We start from the raw sequence: 23558 nt of genomic DNA on the forward strand, positions 1-23558 counted from the left end.
TCATTGCGCTGCTTTACTCCGATATCACTTCAACAAAAAATAAATGCTGATTTTATGCTTGTTGTGAAGAGTCTGTCATTCAAATGTACATGAATGAGAGTTTAATTTCATATGAATATTTAGAATCAAACAGCACGAATTGGAAAACGGTCCGTAGAAATGTATAGTATACATAAGTTCTAGTTAGCATGCAAAAACGCTGGTATGGTCCAATAAAGGGGAAAAACAGATCCTCACCAAACTGTACCTGAAGAAACTTTATTACTTATAAAAGCCTTAAACCCTTTACAGAGTCACTTTATAATGACTAAAGAATCAAATAGGAGGATGCATACAACTTTTAGAAAGTGTGGAAATTTCCTAACCATGAAACTGCACTCAAACATTGTCAAAATCTGTTAGAACATTGTTTCCACTCACAATCACAAAAGACTGTAGGAAAGGTAGAGGAAAGAATGATTTACAAAAAAAAATAAAAATAAAAACAATGAATTATGTTTCATGCAAGACTGAAAACATTTTCAATTTGTTTTGGCAATGGGAATCAATATGGGAACAGACAGAGACGGAGAAAGACAGAAAGAAATATTATGTCTCTGTCACTCTCCTGAAGCTGGCTGGCATTAACAAATCATTGTACAGAGGATGATGCCTCAGCTCTGAAGAAGAGGAAACATCTCTTTGATCACAGTGTCATTATAGCAAACACTTCCATCATTTTGTTGCTGTAGTGTGCGTGTATGTTTATGAGTGAGGCAGCTTTAAATAACTAATGACAGTAACTGCACAGCAGCTGAAAGAGAAGACGGACTGCAGGACCACCGTAAATCCAATGTCCAGTATAGGAAAAAAAACATACAGAAAGATACACAATCAGATAGCAAACATCAACCAATGAAGTCAAAACAAAAATACCCATCACTTGATAACCCAGTAGTATCAAACAATCGATTCAAAACTCTTTTATACGCCAGTCTTTCATTAGTTCTAATATTTGTTTGATTAAGCTTCATAACATGACCTGTACAGCATCACAACTTCAGTGGTGCTAATTAAATGCTTGCCCTCAAATCAACCCATCTCACCACCTCATGCATTTCAGTAAAATGAAGGCCTTAGCCCTAGCCCAAAGGCATCAGTGTTACATATTTCACAGGCATATGTTTATCTGAGTACATAATCTCCAGTATCTATGGTAGCGTACCTTTAAAAACACGATCATTAATTAGCTAGTTGACCGGCTGTGTGACGATGCCTGTTCTCCCTTTCACTTGCATGGCTAAGTAACAGTGTCCCGTCTCTTGACACCCCAGGATATTTTACCCACATAACAATGAAATACATGTACACAGAGTGGATGGTAGTTTGACTTAGAGGACATAAATCAGATGGGCTTTAAATGAACCGGTGGCAACAATGATAGCAGGTAAACATGGGGAAGTGGAAAATACAAGTTCCATCTGTTTACTGTCGACCACTAAGCTCTTTTTAATTACCATGTTCTACTCATACCCATCTTCAGTCACTTAAACGCTGATAGATTATATAACTAACTCAAGTTTGGCCAAAACATCAGATGGGAAAAGCCAAGGTCACATATACTGTAGCCCTTATAAAGATAGAGATGGGTGGTAAACAACAGTGTAGGTGGTTCAGATCTCTTTAGGTGAAGCATCCATTATTAGTTCACTAATGTGGCTGTGGCCACTCCCGTGTCATAATAAATATTATTTTCGCATAAATAGATCACATGTTCTGCCCTAATGATCTGTAAGGCAACCTGCTGAAGAATGCATGAATGTGTTAATATACATCTGTCTGCCTGCATGTCTTCAAATGTCTTAATGTGTGTGTGTGTGTGTGTGTGTGTGTGTGTGTGTGTGTGTGTGTGTGTGCACCCTTTGTTACACCTGTAGCACTTGAACGATGACAAAAAAAACAATGTGTCTGACAGAGTCTGTATTAATAAGTACTAATGTTGCACAGGTTTATAATGTGAACATTAATACGAAGGAGACAATTAGTCCACTCCCAGGGCTCGGAGCTGCCTCTCAATCTCGTCGTCAGAGATGGTGGCTTGTTTGGAGGAAGCAGCGCTGGGGAGACTCTTTCCTGCAGCTGGAGCTTTCACCATCTGGAAACACACATGGGCAGAAAAATCCCATTAGCACACACGCTCAATTCAAACTCACTCACAATCACAAAGCTTGGTCTTTGTTGTGAGATTGGCTGTCATGTAAAGCGGCCTACTGCAGCTCCAAAGCTCAAAATGTAAAACATTTGCTCAGATTTGAGAAATGTTATTGTCAATTATATTGGAAAACTATTAACTCCATAAAACAATTCATTCTACATATAGGGACAGCCGTCTTGACTTCGAAATTGGGTTACCCTTTTAGAAGAGAAGCAGGAAGGGCATCACTGATTATTACCTTTGCCTGCTGCTCCTCAGGTATATAAGTTGGTGGATTCATTTAGTTTGTCTCTTTCCCTCCCTGGGCATGGTGTTTGTTGTTTGGTTTTTCCTTGTGTTTATTTTCTTTGTTCATTACACTTCACTGTATAAACATGCAGGACACTACTGATGTTACTGATTCACATTGCCATTGTTTAATTAAAAAGCTATGTTTTGTCCTCTCCCCTGAGCCGGGCTGTGACAACGTGATGTCTGTGATGTCTCATTAAAAAATTACTGCAGACCATCTCAGCTTTAATGCAAGTGGGTGTCAATTACGCAAGCATTATTTTTTACAACATTAATCATCCTTCATTTGTAAGAAAAAAAAAAAAACACAGGCTTAAGTTGTAAGAAATCACCTTGTAACTCTCCTCTGAAAGTATGACTTTCTGGTTTGGTCTGGTTAACAAGTCAACTATTTTCAGTGCTGTAACATTTTTAAAGTGAAACTTTGCCGATTTTAATCCGGCTATGTATCATTACAAAGTTAAATTAACAATGGTTAATTTTCCCGTGTATTAGCTTAACATTAGTAGCTCTGAGTGGATTTTTGTAGGAGTGGGGAAGTGCAAAAGGGGTTTTTTTTTCTCTGTAATGTACAGCCAATTTAAAAACATTTTGCATCTTTCTACTGCATGGACAGCCCAGTATTATGAATACACCCTCTTTCCAGCAGGGAGAAATATCCCTTTAAGGCTTTTTAACTGGTATTATACAAGTGTTGCAACAATCTGGCACTCACCACCAAATGCCACAATTAAATTCAGTGGATCTCAATTCAAACTACTAATAAATACTTAAAACCATTACATATATTTAACGATAATTCCACTGAATATGACAACACATATGGTTGCTTATTTACTTACGGTAATTTCCCCCAAACTACCATAGTTTATGAGTCTTGTAAGTTCCTTTCAGCTTTAGGGCTGAAGCTTTTATTTATTTGCTTTTCCAAGAAAATGCATGATACAAGGACATTGAGAGAATTATCTGCTCGGTCTTTTACTGTGATGGAGCAGGAAATAAATACCCCTTCCCCTCATCCAAAATACAAACACAGTTTTGCAGGTTTTTTATGAAGCTTGCCTGTTTGTTCTCTCCAGCTGTGGGCTTGTTTATGGGACAATTGGTGGGTTTGTACATTGTGTTATGAGAGGTAATAACTCATGAAGTCCCCCAGGGGGAGACACACACCCAGCAGATGGGCAGCTCAGCAGTTCCACACACTACAGTAAATGGGAGCTAGAAGAGCTGAGGGCTAGCCCCACCATGTGGCAGCTGGAACACATTTTAACAGTGGAGTAAAAGCCATGTGGAACACTTATTGTTCAGTTCATGTTGCTAAGGGATGTGCACACCATTAGACTCATTACATGTGTATAATATGTGATAAAAAATAGTAGATTGTTCTGAAACTGGTATTGCCAATGGGCATAAAAGTGTTTTCTAACAATATGTAGTATAAAGTTAAGGTAAGGCCAGTGGTAGTTTCACTTTCTCTCATTTTGAATTGCTTACCTTTCCTGAGATCTCAATGCCGATCTCATCCAGAACCTGGTTGACAATGTCCTGAGATTCTTCTTCATCCCCAGACTCATCAAAGATGTCGTCCAAAGTGTCGTTGACTGGACAGATAGTGAGACAGGGAAGGAGGAGATGAAGACAGACAGGTCAATTAAGTACAAGTCAAAGACTGATTTTCAATCATAGTTTAGAATTTAGAGTGAGATAGCTAAGCTGTGTGAAGGCTTGTGTGTTGGTATTTACACTTTAAATTACAAAAAGAAAATCTGTCTATTTACATGCCATAATCAAACTTTCATTTTTCTCTTGCCCTCAGCAAAACACACACATCAACACACACGTCACTCCTTACACCATTCACATAAATCCTGACAATCTGGTTATGGCAAACCTATAAATACCGGAGACATTTGTGTGTTGTGTCCTTACTCATGTCCTCGGTCATGCCCATCTTCATGTTCTCCTTCTGGAAGTCCTGCATGGTCTTCAGGGTTTTCTCTGGATCCATCTTTTTATTGACTGCTTGCATTGTCTGTACACATTAAGACAGTTAGTTATTTACAAGTTAAGCTGGTACTGAGAAGGAACACATTGCAAGAGTTGCAAAAGGGATGTAGCAAATTAACAAGACTTTCATGCCAGACCTTTTTGAAATGTCCTGTGTTAGTTCTTACACAGCCTTCTTTTTCATCATAGGAGGGTGGTAAAATATGTGCAAAAAACTAAATTATCTTATTCACATGGTCATCATATATAAGCCCTTCATTTAGGGCTGCAACTAACGTTAATCTTCATTTTCGATTAATCTGACAAATATTTTCTCTAGCTGCGTCTATAAAATATCAGAAAATTGAGAAAGTGTCGATCATAATCTTTTCATACTCCAGGTAAATTACCTTTCATGTCACAGACAAGGCAGTTTCCCAAGGAGCAAATTCCAGATTATTTCTGCACAAATCAGTTTGTCCCCCAAGAAAATATTAGCTTGACTGAAAACAGACTTTAAAAGACTTGCTTAGCATTCATTAACATATTATGAGTATCTCACAAATTATGATTATCTCCTTCCTTCCTGTGAAAGATCAGCACAAATGTGGCTTACTTCAACACTCAACTTCAACTGAGCCTGACGCAACAGATAAGATATATCCCTTTCTCCGCTTTACTGTCGCTGGCATGCTGCTCTAAACCATGCTTACCCTTTGCTCCCAATATTATGGGGTGGAAAGTGCTGCACTATTCATTGATTAAACTGGAAAATCTAGGAACATCTGTGTGTATAAGCAAACTAGCCCTAATGTACATAAAAACGATTACCCCACTCTCTCTCTCTCTCCCTCTCAGACAGACACACACACACACCCACCTCATCACACTCCATTAATCTGAAGCCTAATTATATTTGACCTGTCTATGTTTGCCAAGTCTCTCACTCTGTACAGTGCATTGCTCCTGGCCAATTATTACCTCTCACACTTCATTTACAATAACGCCATGAGACTTGGCTTTAAACACGAACAGATCTCACATTAATACTTTAATTACAACACTAAAACATTGATATGAGTAAACCCCCGAAACTAGTTCATATGCAAAACAGAAACACACTGAACTTTTCTAACAGTGAGTTGAATATACTTGAAATCAAATGTTTAATCGAAGTGTGAGCAAAATAATGCAACAAATGAGTTCTTAACTTATTGTTAGATAAGCGCATCCTTTTGTTTGTTAGTAAGGACACTGTATATGTTGGGTAGGTACAATAAACCAAGAGATAACAAACTCAGCAGCCTGTGTTGGTTGTTATACAATGTGTTGCTTTTCACAATTGGCTTGTCTTAAGGCATGCACTAAACACTTAAATACATTTTAAAACCAGGCCTTAGACCAGTTGAACTGAATGACAGGTTCCAGGTTCTTACCTTGGCTGTGGTGGACATGGCGCCGGCCATCTTCATTTGGGAGTTCATGACCTTTGTCTGCGTAGACATGGAGGTGACTTTGGAACTGACGGCGTATGTGCGGTTCTTCTGCTTCCTCAGCTGGACCAGCTGTTTGGCGAGAATCTTGCAGGCCTCCTTGTTACCACTCCTCGCCATTTTCTTGATTTCGGCCTCCTGGAAGGGAAGAGGAGAATCTGGGACATAAGAACACTTGATTGACATTAACAACATTCTTCAGCTGTGTTTGAATTTTAGTATGTGCAATGTCAGTATGCAAACTTAGCAAATTAGTGAGAGCATGCACAAAGTATGAATGAACATTCATAAGAATGGAGTCCATGTTACATATTAGATATATCCATTGTGTCCCTGAGCAAGACACCTAACCCCTGGTTGCTCGAGAGGCGTGCGACCTCTGACATATGTAGCAATTGTAAGTCGCTTTGGATTAAAACGTCAGCTAAATGAGTAACATGTAAAACGTAAGCGTAAATATTACAGAATGGTATTGGGTGACATAAAAATAAGCAGATGAAGCAGCCACTAAAAGGTCCAAATTCTAATTTAACTACATTGTAGATACCTGGAACAAATCAATTAAAAAGGTACTGAATGTTTAGTGTCTCCTGGTTTCATGGGTAAGTAAGTCATGTGCAAAAATAAGCTTTATGTTTAGAGATAATAGTCCTGCATATAAGCATGTAAATGAAGAAGAAGAAAAAGTTTAGTGTCACACATATTGCAGATTAGCTGTAGTGGAGCAGCTACCTTACATGACGGATACATTTTTTTTCAAAGTAATGTTTTGTCATATAATTGCCACCAATGATTCATCTGTTTAACCAATACGAAATGCTTAACCATGTCAAAAGCCGCATTTAGATCTTGGAAAATCAGGATGGAATAATCAGCAGCCTTGTTGACCTAGAAGACCAGTGTCTGTGCCCTGGAGGCTACTGATTGGGAAAACCACATCAATTTCACTTTTTCAAGGGTTCATCAGTCGGTTTCGTCATCTTAGGTGACATTCCAGGACTCTGGAGGGTCTTTGTAGAGTAGGTTGTGTAATCATTAAGAAAATATATTACCTGTGCTGCTAGTGATCTTGTGACCTGAAAAGTACTATCACAATTTCCTCTGACTGTGCCATATAACACATAATACACAAATACACACCCACAGACAAGTACTCGTGCATGTATACACATATGTGTATATGTATTGATAAACAAACAGAAACGTATCCCAAATGCTCCCGAGAGACCAGTGTGTTTGCAAATATAGACACGGTAAATAAAGTCATCTGGAACAGGCCTTACACACTGGCAAGCAGATTCATGCTCTCAGCTTTGGTAAATATCAGAAAATAAACTGATGCCCACAGGGATCCTTAGCGTAGGCATGAGCTTGTGTGAGCATCCCAAGAGAGGAGAGTGGAGCTCCAGGTTACGTTGAGCTCTTTTACGTACAACAGCCGCAGTAGGCAGCAGAGCTAAAAGCATCTTCAGGAAACAACAATCAATTATTAATCGTTGATGAAGAAACAGACATTCCCCACTCAGCTCAGTGTCTCGGTTTCTTTCTTACACACACACACACGGTTCAGTCTGTCTTTGCCTGCTTGTGAGTAGAAAAACAATTCAAATGAATGCCATGGAGAACAAAAAAAATGCAGAGCTGTGTGAGGAAAAAACACACACACAGTGACAATAATACTGTCAACTGCACTGTCATATGAAAAACTATGACTGCTTCAATGGGGAAAGTGGGACTGCTGCTGATGTGAAGCTCATAATGTCTTATTTACTGCCCTGTCGGAAAAAGGGGGTGAAGGGGAGTGATGGATAGACAGTGCTCTCTTGGACATGAAGGAATGCAGCACACACATGTGAGGCTGTTAGGCTCTGCCTGGTAGGGAATCTTTATGTATAAAGAACTTCAAACGCAGACACTTTTTAAGGCCTTACATTCACATTTAACAATACATTACTTTTCAAAGTAGACTTTCTTGACATGTCTGTTTCAATTCTCTTTCTAATGTATTAAGTCCTAAAAAAACTACATGGAAAATGCACAACTAGGCTTAAAATGTACTTTAGAGGGGCGGTTTTTGGGGGGTGGGGGGGGGGGCTTCATCTTGTGTCATTTTTTTGCCGTATTTGTGTGTGTGCTGTGTGTATGCTCATATTTGAAGCATTCAGGGTGGTGTTGGCAGGGGGCAGCAGACATTATTGTACTAATCTGCTATGGGTCATCATTTCCATTTCTTAGCAAAAGTATATTTTATTCAAAATTAGACTAATTAGCGAAAAGCATTAATGAGGAACAAAACTCTGGTTCCCCAGGGAGGTAATTATGTCCTATATGATATTTACTTAATACAACAGAGGGGAGAGGACACAGCCGTCTTCTTTCATCTTTCAGAGACGTCTGTGAATATAGCCTTATCGTGCAACTCTGTGAGTGTGTGTTTGTGTGTGTGAGAGAGTGAGAGAATAGTCTCACTTGCCTGAAGCAAAGCCACCACACCACATCATTATTGTCTATTCATTTAGACCCTAGCCAATCAGGCTTAATCCCAGATTGTAGGAAGTGCATGTGTGTTCAAAAAGCAGGGGGGGGGGGTCTTAATAAAGCATTGATGCAATATGTAGAAATCTAAGGAAAATGCTTTGCGTAGGGATACTTTTGTTCCCCAGACTCTTTGTGTGTGTGTGTGTGTGTGTGTGTGTGTGTGTGTGTGTGTGTGTGTGTGTGTGTGTGTGTGTGTGTGTGTGTGTGTGTGTGTGTGTGTGTGTGTGGTCCCACCATTTGTTTCTCTTGTTTCTCCAGCGCTGCTCTGTCCCTGGTGATCTGTCTCTGAGTGCCACGGAGCTCCTTAGACTGCTCCTTGATTATATCTTGGGCACGAGACAGAAAGGAGGAAAGGTAAGTTCATACTTCAAAAAGGTAAAGCACAGAGACAATTATAAAACCCATGTGCCTTTCTAAGTTACCAAAATGTGAACACACTCTCTCTGACTTCCTGTAATTACATGAGTTTACTTTTTGAGTTTATCAAATAAGGAAAGTCAAGTTAAAACACTTGGTCAAAATTCTCCCCTTAACTCAGCCCTCGGTTTGTGATGACTCTCCCAAAAAAAAAAGAAAATAGTACTAAAGCTATGTGCCATGAAAAGTAGTGGTAAGATAACTCCAGTCTGGAAATCTGGCATCCCTCATGACTTGCATAGTCTACATAATCAGAAGATGACAGCTGAACATAAAGTCCAAATAAAGACCGGCAGCAAGAATATTTTTCTTCTTCTGTGTTTAAATTGTGCACCGCCCTCTACGTTTTTTATTCTCAGGACATTATAGGTGAATTGGTAAAAAATGAACCATAAAACCAGTAAAGATGATCGAGTTTTCACTGCGTTTCTTGATGCAGTTAGAAAGGGGCAGGGTCCATGTCAGCTGCACGGCTTTGGAAGAAATCTAAAACATCTATTCAGTGGCTTAAGAGTGGGCAGGTTTGAGTGTGCACACTGAGAACGCATACTGACACACCGCCAGCTGTGAAGTGCCTGGGCAGCTCACACCAATATTGAGTCAGCTCTCAACCACCCACACAAAGTGGCATCATGTGAGATTATAATGTATGACCCTGAAGTCACACATTCATACATGACTTCTGAGTGAGGTACAACCAAACACACACAACCTTCAAGAGAAAGAAAGCCAATATTAACACTCTATTGTAGATTTGGCACTAAAATATCTGATTTATTTTATTTACATCTGCTTTATAATCTAAAACAGATTCAGTCTGAATTTGGAGGCGCTTTAGGATATTGCAGTCTACATAATACACTAGTTTTAGATAAATCTATACTCAATCTTCAGAATTACATAAATGTCCAGAATAAGTAGATACATAGATTAAATAATAAATGTATCAAGTAAAGTCAGTTTTACTTAACATGTAGCCCAAAATCACTAATAAAAAAAATAATAATAATACTTAACAATAAAAAGTAAAGGAAAAAACCTCAGAAAAAGCAACAGAGGAGGGATGGACCAATGGCAATAGATGAGTACAGAATAAAACAACAACTTATAAGTTTATTTTCATAATTTATGTTGAAATCATAAAGAGCTGAATCCATTTCTAAACAACTGATTCAGCTCTATATTCATAAGTTGCAATACCATTTAATAGGAAATATAATTTTGGGGCAAAAGCAAACCACTGCCAAAAAATGCTTATTCTTTCTGAAACGTTCAGCAATCATGAACTTGGTCAAGACATGTACGTGCGTTGGACCACTTGTGGGAACAACGCATATACGTATAAGGTGACGTGCCGCCAACGTCTCAAAGTGGGAGGGATATCGTCCTACAAATGTGTGTGATCTAACCCCCCCACCCTTCTCCATTCGCCAAATAACCAGAAACCACTTCGACCACCCTACCCAGGGCAACAACGAGAAACACTGTGCCCAGAGAGCGGAGGATGAGAGAAATTAGGATCACGAGATGGAGACGGCGAAATATCACAGCTGAGGAGAGCTGAATATGGCTTGGCATGGAGTGGAGGTAATGCAGCACAGTAAGTACAGCACGCAGACGATCGGTATGGGTGAAACTGGAATGACAATGATGGGAGGAGAAGGTAGGCGGTGCTGTGAAAAGATTTGCCTTAGCCAAACTGTTTTAAACTGCAGATAATATACCATTATGTTTTATCATGGAATTCTCCACACAAATATGTTTGGGGTTCAGAAGAGGTGGAGCCCTCCCTCTGTAAATCCAGCCCTAGAAGTCAATATAATCAGTTTTTGAATATAGCATAATTGATTCATTAAATTTGATAAAGGAGAGGCTGGTTTCCCATTTTGACCTTGTGAGGCTGATTACCTCGCCTGGAGAAATACTTAGATTGAAAGGCATTTTGGACTTTTGACATCCTTTTATATTACAGATTATAATGACCACATCCAACTACAAAGACAGGATGGCATGATCTCATATTTCAACAGCCTTTTCTTTACATTACAGAAATTACTAACACTGTCTGGGATACTGTCTGGGTGTATTTATTTTACCAGCGCACAGCAAGGCAGTTACTTTAGAGTCTATGTGCCAAACATAAATGGACAGTAATGTAGCTTAATAAATGTACTCCTGATTAAAAATAAATGACGTGAGAGGTGAAGCTGAGGTAAAGCAGCCCTTGGATCAATCTGAATAAATAATAAAAACAATGAAAGAATATAAAAGGTTAAAACAAACATTATATTTTCTAATCACTATTTGAAATGACAACGTTTTCACATACATCTGGGAGTAACTGCGGTTTATGTTCCCCTTTTTATTTAACTTAGTCGATAGAAAACAATAACTTAACCTTTGCTCTAGTGCAGCAGTTCAGACACCTTCTTCCTATATGGACCTAACCTTAACAAATAGCTAAAGATTAGAGTTTCATCAGTAACCTTGTAGCAAGTAACACCACATAATGTTGTTCAGAGTAACACTGTAATCCAGCCACAACGTTATATGTTACAGAAATAGCACGTTCATCTACGCTACATTAAGTTTGGCAGCGCTTCATCGCTGGTTTCAGCCAGTAATGTGACTTGTGACTTAACTAGACCCAGAACAGGTTAAACAAGTCAACGTCAAATTAGCTTATTTAAGATGGGAACAACACAGCAGTCTGTACACCGGGGCTAAAAACAAGTTAGCTAGTTTTGTTACCCAGAGCACTTACCATCGACAGTCTTCTTCTTGAAAAGGGAAGCCATGTCGCTACTTTGTATTAACTTAAATACTAATTACAAAATCCTGTACTCATATAATGTGTGATTCCTATCGTCAATACCGTCACACCAGGGCGGTGGGTCAGTTTAGCAGCTCCGGTTTCCTGGTTGACTTTCTGTTGCCGGAGTTCCTCCCTCAGCTGACTGACTCAACCACTCCGGGTGACGTCACGGCGGGACTCTCATGCTGCCTTCAAGTGTACCTTGTAAAATGCCGCATCAAAATCAGAAAAAGTCTATCTCAATTGTCGTAAAAACTAAATGAAAAATGTCAACAGGGTGGTGTGGTGTCACCCCTCCATTTTCTGTTAGACTGTAATCCAATGAATGTCTGATCTACAGAAGAATGTCACCTTAAGGACAACGTGTATATTTTGATCCAGAGAGATCTACCTAGAGGAAAAGTCAGACAATGGTAGTCCTACTGTAGTTGCACCTTGCGAAGTGCCCACTCCAGTAACAAAATAAATAAATAAAATTGAATTATAATTTTATGTGTTTGAATTGAGATATTAAGACACAAGTGCTGATATTCTTTTTGTTTATTCATACATACGTTCAAACACATTGGCAATATTCCATGCAGTACTTGAAAGCAGCAAAAAGGCACAGGAATGATAATAAACTGTTCATTTGCAACAAAGACATTTCTTATTATTTCTTAATGATAAGGCCAAGCAAGCAAATAAAGTCCTACTGACATGTGTGGGTTGCCTATCATTTTACTTTTACTTTTCACATTTACAGCATATTTAATCCAACTGATGTGGTAATTGGCTCTCCTTTCAAACGGGTTTGAAAGAAGACCCAATAGTATATGTGAGCAGTCTATGCATCTGGACATGTTATCAGTATATACATTATTCATAGCCCACATATATGTAAACTGTTTTAAGGAAACTTATTGTCCTAATAATAACCCACACAGCTTCTCACAGCATCATAAATGTCGTTCTTGTCAATTTCCTTCCTCATCTCTTTATCCCAAGGGGCGAGGGGTTTCTTGCACTCCGGTGTGTATTCATATATTCGTATTGTCTTATTTCATATTGATGCTGAGAGCAACTTTATGTGCGGCGGTGGGACTCTTGAACCATAACCAACTCAATTTGGTGCATGTGTGTGTCTGTGTTGGAGGTGGCGGTGGGAGGTAGCACGGAAGACTCAAGGTGGGGGGGTCTTAGCCCAGAAATTGTGAGAGACGCCAAGTTAGGGCTGAAGGAGAGGAGAGAAGGGTGACTTTGAGGAGAAGGAGACGAGGACGGGTAGCCCTTAGCTCTTTTCTCCATCTCCAAGGAGGTATGTCTGTGTGCGTGCACTTGCCTGTGTGCATCACCATGTCGTCCTGAGGCGTTGTTCTTGTTAAGGTTATTAGGGAAGATGTTTGCTGCTAATCAGTAGAGGACTACAGGGACCCCTACTAAACGGCCTCATCATCAGAGGGCCCCAGTGGTGATAAATCTAGCCCCGAGCACCCAGAGGGCCTGCAGGTACAAAGCCTGTATCAGTCTCTGGCTTTGTTGCTAAAAAAGTAGGAGCATGTAAATCAATACCTAGGGATCACATTTGGGCCTTTTCTACCTGTGATGGATATATTAGAGCTTTATAAAATATGCATTGTAGAATTGATCAATATTGCACAGTTGGAAGCCTTAAACCTGAATTTATTGTAAAGAGACACTTTAATTGGATTCCATATAAATATACCTTATTTCTAGCATTGCTATTATTGTTACCCTCACCCTAACCTTTAAAGTAAAGGTTTTTGTTATTGTTATTGTTTTAGAGACTTCTCCAACTGGAATAAAAAGACAACACAAAAAGAAAAAAAAATTCTTTTTAATAGTTGGCAAAACTTGCCCTTTTTACAAATAGTAAATTCTGGTATAACGTGTTTTGTGTTAGTACATGCAACAACGGAAAGGTATGTAATGTAAGGTAATAAATAAAATGTGGGAAAATGCTTGTCTTCTCTTTTTGGTTTCCACTGTCTTTTGATATCACTTTCTCCCCCTTTTCTCCACTTTCTTCAACTATCTGTCTCTCCCGTTCTCCTCCTCCACCTCCTCCTCTCTGTGATCTAGCCCCAGGGCAAGCAGACACATAACGTTAAGGCACTAACTACAGAGTGTATGGACACACACACACACACACACACAGCAGAGAGAGACGTTCAAGTGTGAAATGAGATCTCTGCACAATCAGTGGGAGTCGCAGCCATAAAGCACATCAAGCTTTTCAGCTTTAAGGTATCATTGAACAAATCGTCAGAAATCCTTTCATCTGATAACTGCAGAGTTATTCTTGTAACAACTGTGTTTCTCTCCTCTTCACAGATAGACCCATTCAGGGACACCCAATGATGAAACCAAGTAGTGGGTCTAGCAGTGAGTGGTTCTGTTTATTTATTTTTACTTAAAAGGACAGCAACTTATATTTTGCACAGTATAACAAAAATTAACCCCACCCCACCCCCATCATGCAGTAACTGCTAGTATTACATTTTCAGCCACCAGCTTTACAGTGATATAATATAGACACATGCAGAAACATGAATTTCAAATTTCAATAGTAACCCTAAAAAGCAAGACTTCATATCCATCACAACAGAGACAGACAATCCAATCACAATGATGTCTATTTTTTATAGCAATGGGCTCATAATCTGCCCCATATGTGAGCAATACCACAAATTCCATTATTTTTGTCTATTTTGTCATTTGCAATAGAATTTCAACAAAGCTCCCTCAGGCATCCTCAAGCTGTATATCTCATACCGCATATTTATCAAGCATAAATCCTGGACTATAATAGGATATAAGACAAGACTGCATTCTTCCCTGTGCCCTGACATGTAAGTAGGCTGAAATATGTTTGTATGCAAACCACAGGGAGACCAGGGGGTGTGATGGGAGACACGGGATTTCAATAGCACTTCTTTCTCCGATGGATGGATACTTCACTGCTACCCAGATGGAGAGACAGAGACAGATAGAAAGAGGCAGGCAGGACACAGAGTAGCAGGGGGTTCAAGGAAAAGGAGAACAGAGGGCAATTTCACAGACAGGAAGAGAAGGATGAATCAATGGAGCAATCAAAGGTAGAGGAGAGCAGGGACAGTGGCAGAAGTTGAAGTTCACAGGTTGGTCAAAAAGTCAGAAACTGATCTATACACATACCTTGGACTCTTGGCCACTGTAGGCTTATACAGTCACTTTAGCTTTACATAAACTGTTATATTTTGTTTGTTTGATCTCTTCAAAAACCAGTGAAAAAATGACAAGTTTTAGTTATATGGGGGTTACTTACTGGACAATTTCTTGTTCACAGTAACTTGGTCTCACCTCACAATGATGACAACTTTCAAGGAGGTCACAGCACCCACCCAAGAAATAGTCAGTCACATAACCTCCATAATACCTCAACTATACAAGAACATGTTCATTAGAGAGATTTCAAGCTGCTGGTATGGGGATTTTGTTACCAGCGGACAGACGCAGGTTAGTGGTTTTCCCGTTTTAAGTCCTGATGCTGTAGCCTCAAATTTAATACAGATATGTTAATAGGCTATCGATCTTTTAATCCAACATGAATAAGCATATTGCCCAAAATGTCGAACTATTCTTTTAACAATAAAAGACAAGCTAATCAGTTTCACTTTCAACGATGCGCTTTGTTACTTTTAGTACAGTACCACAAGGAATTATTTCTTCTGACGTTCTGATCCATTTCCAAAGTATGTAGTGGAGAGGGTTTAGGACATACGGAAGACAGCGGGTGGCTGAGAGAGTGGGAAGAGGCAGGAAGACAGGGTGATATCAGCGGGGGAGGCAGGGGCCAGGGAGTTTGGGATGGCCTAATAAATCGAGTGAGTGACTCCACTCATTTCTGCCCGTGGGACGAATCTAGTCGAGCTCACTGGCATAGTGCAGCATCAGGGAATTGTGGGTAATGAGAGATTATTCTCCCCTGTAGTGTTTGCTCATCATCATTGCCACTCACAACATCCCCAGCCTCACACGAAAGCATGCACACACATCCTAACACAGGCAGGTGTGGAGTTATGTACAACACGTGCAGACACACATACACAGACAGTGGGACACATCTTGCAGACATGCAGTTGGTTTTGTGAGTAAGGTCAAACTGCGAGGTGTTATTGTTTAAATCTGCTGCTGGCGCCAATTTTGGATGTCACACTCAGTGAGGCACACACAAACACACACACACACACACACACACACACACACACACAGTTCAATGATACCCTCTTTTATCCACAGGTCCTTTTTGCCTGAGGATGTCAATCTGTCTGAGGGTAGATCCTACATGCATCCAACCAGAACCTTCTTTTACCCTTTCTCTCTCTCTTCTGTCTCTCCAGTCTATGGTCCTCCTCGCCCTGGGGCCCGGCTGCGACCACAAGAAGTAGGCTGGTGGTCCCAGCAGGGGCCGAGGCTCAGACACACCATTAGCATGAGGGAATTATAGTCATTACAACTGGAAGGGCAACGGAGGACAAGTGCTTCACTCTGCAGAGGAGGGAGGAGGTTTGGGAAGTTGTGTGAGGGGGGAAACAGACAAAGTGGGAAGCTTTATTAATCAGATAGTTGAGAATGTATCCAACATGTAATACATGGATGTATTTATAAATTAATATGTTTATTCTAGACATTGCATTTGAGATGAAAGTTTCTATAATCCATGCAGGACAGTGTCATTAGTAATGACAGTTGGACAGGTGGGTAAGGTGAGTTTTTCAACTGAGAATCATCAAGCTGGAAGAGTGGAAAATCACCTTGAGCTGGAGTTTTACACCAACTGTTTCCATTTTGGTTTGGTTGTTGTTTAATAAATGATTCAATAATGATCGAAATAAAATTCTGCAATGCAAGTGAACTCCAGGGGACACATATTACTTTAATTCAAGTTATGTACAGTCTTGATTGACATCGAGTTTGAACCCTATCATTTTAATTAGCCTCACTGTTAATTTAGTGTGTGAAAATATGAGATTTGCTTTTTAAAGAAGAGAATATACTTTAGATCTGAGTTATTTTTTAGTTATTTTTTATAGTATGTTCTCAATGTAGTATTTATCTCTTATGAAAAGTAAAAACACATTCTGTTTTTAAAGAGGTGGTATTATGCTTTTGGGCTTCTTCCCTCTCCATTGAGTTATATACCTTTTTTGTGCATGTAATAGATTTGAACTGTGTTACTGTGATGTAGAGACTTCAGAGCTCAGTTAAAACTTTATGGATGAAAGATACCCTTGTTACAGATTAATAATTCACCACTCTTGCTCCAGTCTATGTTGCCAAGCTGGTCAGCCACATGTACAGCTGAACCAAAGCCGTGTTTACCAGCTTCTCAGTGACCCGCCTTCTCTGCTTCTGATTGGCTAATAGTCCTTAACTAGGAACTGCGCATGTACAACTCCCAACAAAGATCATGTAGAGACAAGATGTATCACTCCGTAGCTAAAACGAAGCGTTCAACACAGGGTGAAAAGAGGAGCTGCATCAATGTGCAGTATGACAAAAATATGGTGTTTTTTGAAAATTAAACCATGTAAATCTGTTCTGGTACAACCCCTAAATAAGATTTTAAACCTGAAAATGAGCATAATAATGACCATTGTATAGGACTGATATCAATAGTTTTGTAAAGATAGAACAAAGCTTGAATCACCAAGATGTGGAGGAGGGGCCCCCAAAGCAAAATCTTACCCAGGGCCCCAAAAAGGCTGCAACTGGCCATTCTGGCGCATTTTCACTCAAAGGTGTCTGCATAGCAAAAGAAGCTTCCCGTGTTTCCATTTATTCCTTTGTGTTTTCATTCGTGCTGGAGAGCATTTTCTTACAGTCACAGATAATATGAACCTATTCAACATTCTTCCCCATGTCATTGTTTAAACCAGACATCAATATTTTGCTCCAAAAGTAATAGAGCAAAATCGTATGGAAAAGAACCCGTATACTTAATTTCACACATATCCAAAGTATGACTCAAATGTTGTGCATAAACAGTATATATTTCCAATTTGCTGCAGATTTTCTAATTGAACATTTAAATCCATGTCCAGCTTTTGCTTAAAATGAAAATTCCTCCCAGTTTAACCCTCCGAGGGGGACACATAAATGAAGTAGATTCCCCTCCATCGACGTGACCCTGTCTTTGAGTCTTCATCATCTCATTAACTTCTGCTGGACAGCCTGGGCAGTTTGCTTTATCTTTATACACGCAGAATATGAGCTAAAACTGGGTGGACTATAAGTAATCATCTGCTTTTTAAGCAAGGTCAGCATGGTGACTCTGAGGGAACCCAATATCCGCTGGACACTTTGTTAACAGACAGACAGCATGGGCGCAGACACACAAGCACGCACGCTGTGAAGGAAGTGCTCCTCTTTGTCTAGTCTTTGCAATTAAAACTCTCATTTCCATTTATAAAATGTGCAATAATGGCTAGAACAATTAAAACTGAATGTGTGAGATCACTGAGATAATGAAAAGGCGAAAGCGTGGCACTTTTGTTTGACAGAAAAACCCTTGTAACAGTTTTTTTTCCCTTTGGCTTAACACAGAAATTCCTTTTCCATTAACTTACAAATGACTGTCTTTTGCTCATTACAAAACACACTGATACTACCACCGTGTTGTTCTGTGTCTCACTTAAACTGAATTATATATCAAGATCCGTTTTCCTGTTTTAAATTAGAGGAAACAATGTTATACATAGTAAGGGTTTTTCCGAATATGAAATATGAATATCCAGTCATATTGCATCACCACGCACTTGAAGATGCACTAATGATTCTTTAATTAGACTTTAATGTTTGCACTCCACCCCCACTTCTCACACATACTACACTAAACTGCATAAAATTATCCACTGAATGTACAGAGAGACACACACAGATAGCATGTGTGAAATAATGGAAGAATGTCAGTTATTTAATTGGTCAGATACTGGCTTTTTAAATACATTTTCCTTGACTTAACGTCACAGATTTCATTACAATGACATAGGAAATGAGCAGTGGTACCCAAAAAAATAAATGTTCATCCACATGTTAAAAGGTGTCATCTTTGTCATCAAACCATAAAATACTGTAAATGTTGTTTTCTTGGATTTTCCACACTATACATTTATATTTCACTATATATATAGTTTATACATATAATATATATATGTATATATAATGCTATATAGTCAATGGCCTTCGAGTAGCCCAATTTATATGAGAAAACCTGCATGTGCAGTGTTCATTTGTTTTGCCTTATGCATCATCTCTGTCATCATCATTGTCATCATCATCTTCAGGTCGTCCAGAGAGTCAGCTGAGGCAGGTGTGTGTTTCTACAGACTCTCTCCAGGGCCAAAGAACGATAACAACCGCACTACAAAATTCATGATGCTGCAGTCTGCCTAATGCGAGACATCATCATCAACAGCACTCAGCTCTATCTCACACCTGCCTCATCAAGGGTGCGGTGTAAGGTTGCAAAGGATAGATCTTTAATTTGGCAACATACTCCATTTTTTTGTTGAATAATACTTTGACAAAAAAGTGTGGACTTTATGGAAGGCAAAATTGTTTTTAATTGTCAGTGTCTCCAAACTAGGAAGGGTGAACTTTCTTTGATTTTTTTCTTTTACCTCTGAGACCAAGATCTGGGACACAACACTTGTGACCTGTTTCTTGGGATGTATCCCCAAAACCGCCTCCCTCTCAGAGAAGAATGCTCCTCTGAAATGTGTCTGTGATCTAAAGTAGTGGAAGTGAAATTTCTTTAGATCTAAAGCACTGGAGGAGCCCCCTCGTTCTTTGAGGGGTAATAACAGCAGGAAAAGCAAACAATTCTCCAACTCCACTTTAATTTCTGTCCCTTCCCTTCTCCCCCCCCCCCGAAACATCCACTAATAATCATCTCTGTGCCTCATTAAGGAGCAGAGGAGTAGAGGCACAGGCTGCTCCAGATGTTTGGTGGAAAACCCCTGAGGTCCGGTGTCTGTGTCAGAGACACTTGTGTGTGTGTCACTGTCTGTTGTAATATGCACTATCAAGTGTGCATGATTGCATGAGTGTGTGCATGTATGTGTATCAGTGGCACCTCTCTAAATCTGTGCGTTTGATACTTCCTGCACTGTCTCTAGGCATCACTCTGTGTGTTCCACTGCCCTACTTCCAAAGCAAGCGCATGCAGCGAGGGATGAGGTTTTCTCTATGAGAACACTAGATGGAGATGCGGACTAAGTCTTCTATCTCTGCACGGTTTTGAAATCAGTCTCTTTGTCTGCCGGTGTTTGTCACAATGAGCGATCTGTCAGGTGAAGACATGCAAGTCGCAGAATTATTTGAATGATTTATGGGGCTGATACTGACTGTTTATTAAAATCTACCCCAGTCACTGTTTTCCAACTTTGTTATGATAGATATGATTGGCACATGACACATTGGCTGCTCTTTAAATACCATTTCATTAATTCTGGATGACACAATGAGTACTCGCATATAAGGTACTACAATTCAAAGAAGTTGAAAAGGAGCACAAAATACACTCTTCCTGCTGATTCAGCTTTCCACCCTCATTATCTGAAGAGATTTTGACAATATCAATTGAATTGTTTTTTTGGTAGGCACAGCTGAGTTTTTCTGAAATGAGCCCACTCCAAATGTTTTTGCAACTCCTGTGTAAGTTCTTTTCAGAATGCTGCCCCACTTCCACGATGTCTAATCACACCATCAGCTTGTGAATGCATAATTCACACTCCCTTTGTGAGATTAAAGTGAATGAAACATGAGTAAAAATGATGAGGCTTGTTACTCACTTGCCATAGTTTCTGAGGTCTCATCAGACCTGGCACCTGGCAACCAGCATGCAGGGCGGATCCAGGATTTAAATTATAAATCTTCCTGTTGTCTTTCCTGAACATTTACCTTTTACCAAATCCCACAGTGGGGGAAATGCACACTGATGAAAGCTAAGAATGAGAAGAGACACATGAAAAAAAGTTTAAGTGAGAGACAATACATCTTTGATGCAAACACTAAAGCAATTCTATAAATAACTAAACAGTTTTGCCACTTTGCCTTTAATGTCCATCCATCCATCGTCAACCACTTATCCTGTGTACAGGGTTGCAGGGGGGCTGGAGGCAATCCCAGCTGACTTTGGGCAAAATGCAGGGTACACCCTGGTCAGGTCACCAGTCCATTGCAGGGCCACACATAGACACACAACCACTTGCAAAATTTCAGAGACACCAATTAACCTAGCCTGCATGTCTTTGGATGGTGGGAGGAAGCTGGAGCACCTGGAGAGAACCCATGCAGACACAGGGAGAACATTCAAACTCCACACAGAAAGGCTGGGTCAACCAGGGTTTGAACCCACGACCTTCTTGCTGTGAGGTGACAGTGCTAACCACTTTTTTAAAAGGATCAAATCATTAAACAAGCTTTTGTCCTTTAATTAGTCCTTCATTTTGTGTAAATAGCTTAGAGTCTCGTATCAATGGGTTCATTTATAAAAACGTTTATTTGTTCATAAAAACAACAAAAAATGCTGTGGAGATTAAAGGTTGATTATTCTGGCACCACTTAATGCACCATCCGTCACTGCTCACCCCTCCCTTTGCAAACAGTAAGAGAAACTACGGTGGCCAGCTCTGTCGGATCTTGTGCTAAATAATAAGTATGGTCCTCCATTTGTCCAAATTTCTCCTACCTCTGATAAACCACCTGACTACTACTACTACTACTTATATTTATGTTTGTTTTTCGTACATATTCAACGTAGTGATGTTAAGAGCTCTGTAGTTCGTCTGTTACTGCACAAACATGACGGCGTCCATGTAAGAGTAAAAAAGTATGTAGACAGAAATGGCTCCTTCGGTTCATTTTGTAAGGTCTTTATACACAACTGAAAACATAGTTATGTGTATTACTGTAAAACTTCAATTACTAGCCGAGTCCCAAGCCGCATAGCCACATACCCATTTTTATGGCCTGGTGTGGGAACACATTTTGACAAATAAGCCAAAACACAGGTCTCCATTCAAAGAGCTCTTACACATTGCAAAATGAAGTATTTCATTTCATAGAACTTTTTGTCCTTATTACCGTAATACTTAAAATAAAAGAAAGGTCCCAATTAGACTCCAAGTGTGGCTACACGTTTTGACAAATGGCTAGTAATGTGTAAAACCTCTTAAAGACCACCGGACTGACCTAAGCTGCTAAGCTGTTTAGATCGGCCTTTCTGTGTGCAGTTTGCATGTTCTCCCCGAGTCTGCGGGGGTGTCTTCCGGGTGTTCCAGTTTCCCCCACCATCAAAAACATGTTAGGTAGGTACTCCAGTCAGTGCTAGCTCAGATCTGGAATTGGTCCCCAGGCACTTTACAGTGGCTGTCCACTGCTCCCTTGATGGATGGGTTAAATGCAGACCTTTACCTTATAACTTGTAAAGATGCACATGCTACACATTGTTATATCAAATAGATTCTCCACAATTCAATCGTTTAGTTCATTTTACAGGAACCATGAGCACCAAAGTATAATTCTTTCAGATTTGCATGATAAGGTAAACAAGAAAAAGGAAAAAAAGAAGTGGTGACGCCCTGCTTTTGAAGGGGTCATAAAGTTCAAATATGTGTTCATTCCTTGATTATTTATAAGGTTCCACCAATCAAAAGAATCAAAATTATTAATCATAAAATTGAATCCAAGTTGAAATAACTGTGGTAACCTTCAGATTTCATCCTTTCTAGGCTAGGCCACCAGTATTTTGATTTGGGGCTCTCTCTCTGCTCTCTCTCTCTCTGTGCATGAGGTTGGCCTAGATGCGCTCTCTCTGAGCTAGATCAAATTAATGTTTCCTAATTAATATGTAATATAATCGCCTAATTTTTATTAAGAAATTAAGAAGTAATATTCATTGTGGTTCAACTAAACAATGTGATAGTAGCCTCTTTCCCACCTTTGTTGAGCAAGAGTTTTGTGGGAAAGGAATTAAACGCCTGTTCCAAATATAGACAGGGTGAGCAAATAAAAGCCCTTAATTGAAGTTTTAAGGTACCTAATAAACATTACAGTGAGCTGCATGTTTAGTGGTACTGGTTAAGCTGCAGATGAAATAAGGGTCAGGGCAACACGGTGGTGCAGTGCTTAGCACTGTCGCTTCACAGCAAGAAGGTTGTGTGTTCAAACCCTGGTTGCCCCAGCCTTCCTTTGTGGAGTTGCATGTTCTCCCTGCGTCCGTGTGGGTTCTCTCCAGGTGCTCCGGCTTCTTCCCACCGTCCAAAGACATGCAGGCTAGGTAAATTGTGGTTGTTTGTCTATGTGTGGCCCTGTATGGAGGATAAGCGGTTGACGATGGATGGAAATAAGGTTTGCAATTAAGACACCGCGCCTTGGTCTATGCATTGAACAGGGAAGAAAGGTAAACACGGGAACCAATACTATTCCTACGAAGATACTCAAGAGTCCTATAAGGTGCACTTTGAAATCTCCTTGCTTGTTTTGTTTGAATGTGTTGCTAAACCAGATTGCTGTGGAAAAAGCTAGGACAGAAGTGTCTTCAGCCACGCTAGCAGTGAGGCTGTCCATAGGCACTGCGGTGCTTTTAGCTAAGTGCTGATGTTTACCTGGTATACTGCCATTTTAGTTTAGCATGCTAGCATTCTAACATATTAGCACTAAACACAAATGTCATAGGTATATTTGGTCATAAACCCAAGTATTCAGCAAACTAGTATTTTGACCTGATGATGCTGCTGGAGGAAAAGTCAGGGGAACACCAACGTCAGTAGGATAT

At 39.8% G+C, this 23558-nt stretch overlaps 1 protein-coding gene and 1 long non-coding RNA gene across 2 annotated transcripts; one reads left to right on the forward strand and one right to left on the reverse strand.

Annotated features, from left to right (window-relative positions):
* Positions 1-242: 242 nt before the first annotated feature.
* On the reverse strand, positions 243-11871 carry chmp2ba (charged multivesicular body protein 2Ba). The gene is made up of 6 exons (XM_038720263.1): positions 11684-11871; positions 8737-8828; positions 5908-6102; positions 4415-4517; positions 3980-4086; positions 243-2134 (listed from the first exon to the last, which is right to left on the reverse strand). The coding sequence occupies exons 1-6, from the start codon at positions 11715-11717 to the stop codon at positions 2021-2023; spliced, it is 645 nt and encodes a 214-aa protein (XP_038576191.1). The 5' UTR covers positions 11718-11871; the 3' UTR covers positions 243-2020.
* LOC119903945 lies at positions 8836-16959 on the forward strand. Its single transcript, XR_005444631.1, has 4 exons — positions 8836-10519; positions 13817-13981; positions 14069-14119; positions 16117-16959. It is a non-coding gene; the product is annotated as an uncharacterized LOC119903945 (long non-coding RNA).
* The last annotated feature ends 6599 nt before the right edge of the window (positions 16960-23558 follow it).

The sequence above is a fragment of the Micropterus salmoides genome, unplaced genomic scaffold, assembly GCF_014851395.1.
Source record: "Micropterus salmoides isolate LMB-PRFRI ecotype aquatic unplaced genomic scaffold, ASM1485139v1 Ms_hic_scaffold_15, whole genome shotgun sequence".
Taxonomy (NCBI): Eukaryota; Metazoa; Chordata; class Actinopteri; order Centrarchiformes; family Centrarchidae; genus Micropterus; species Micropterus salmoides.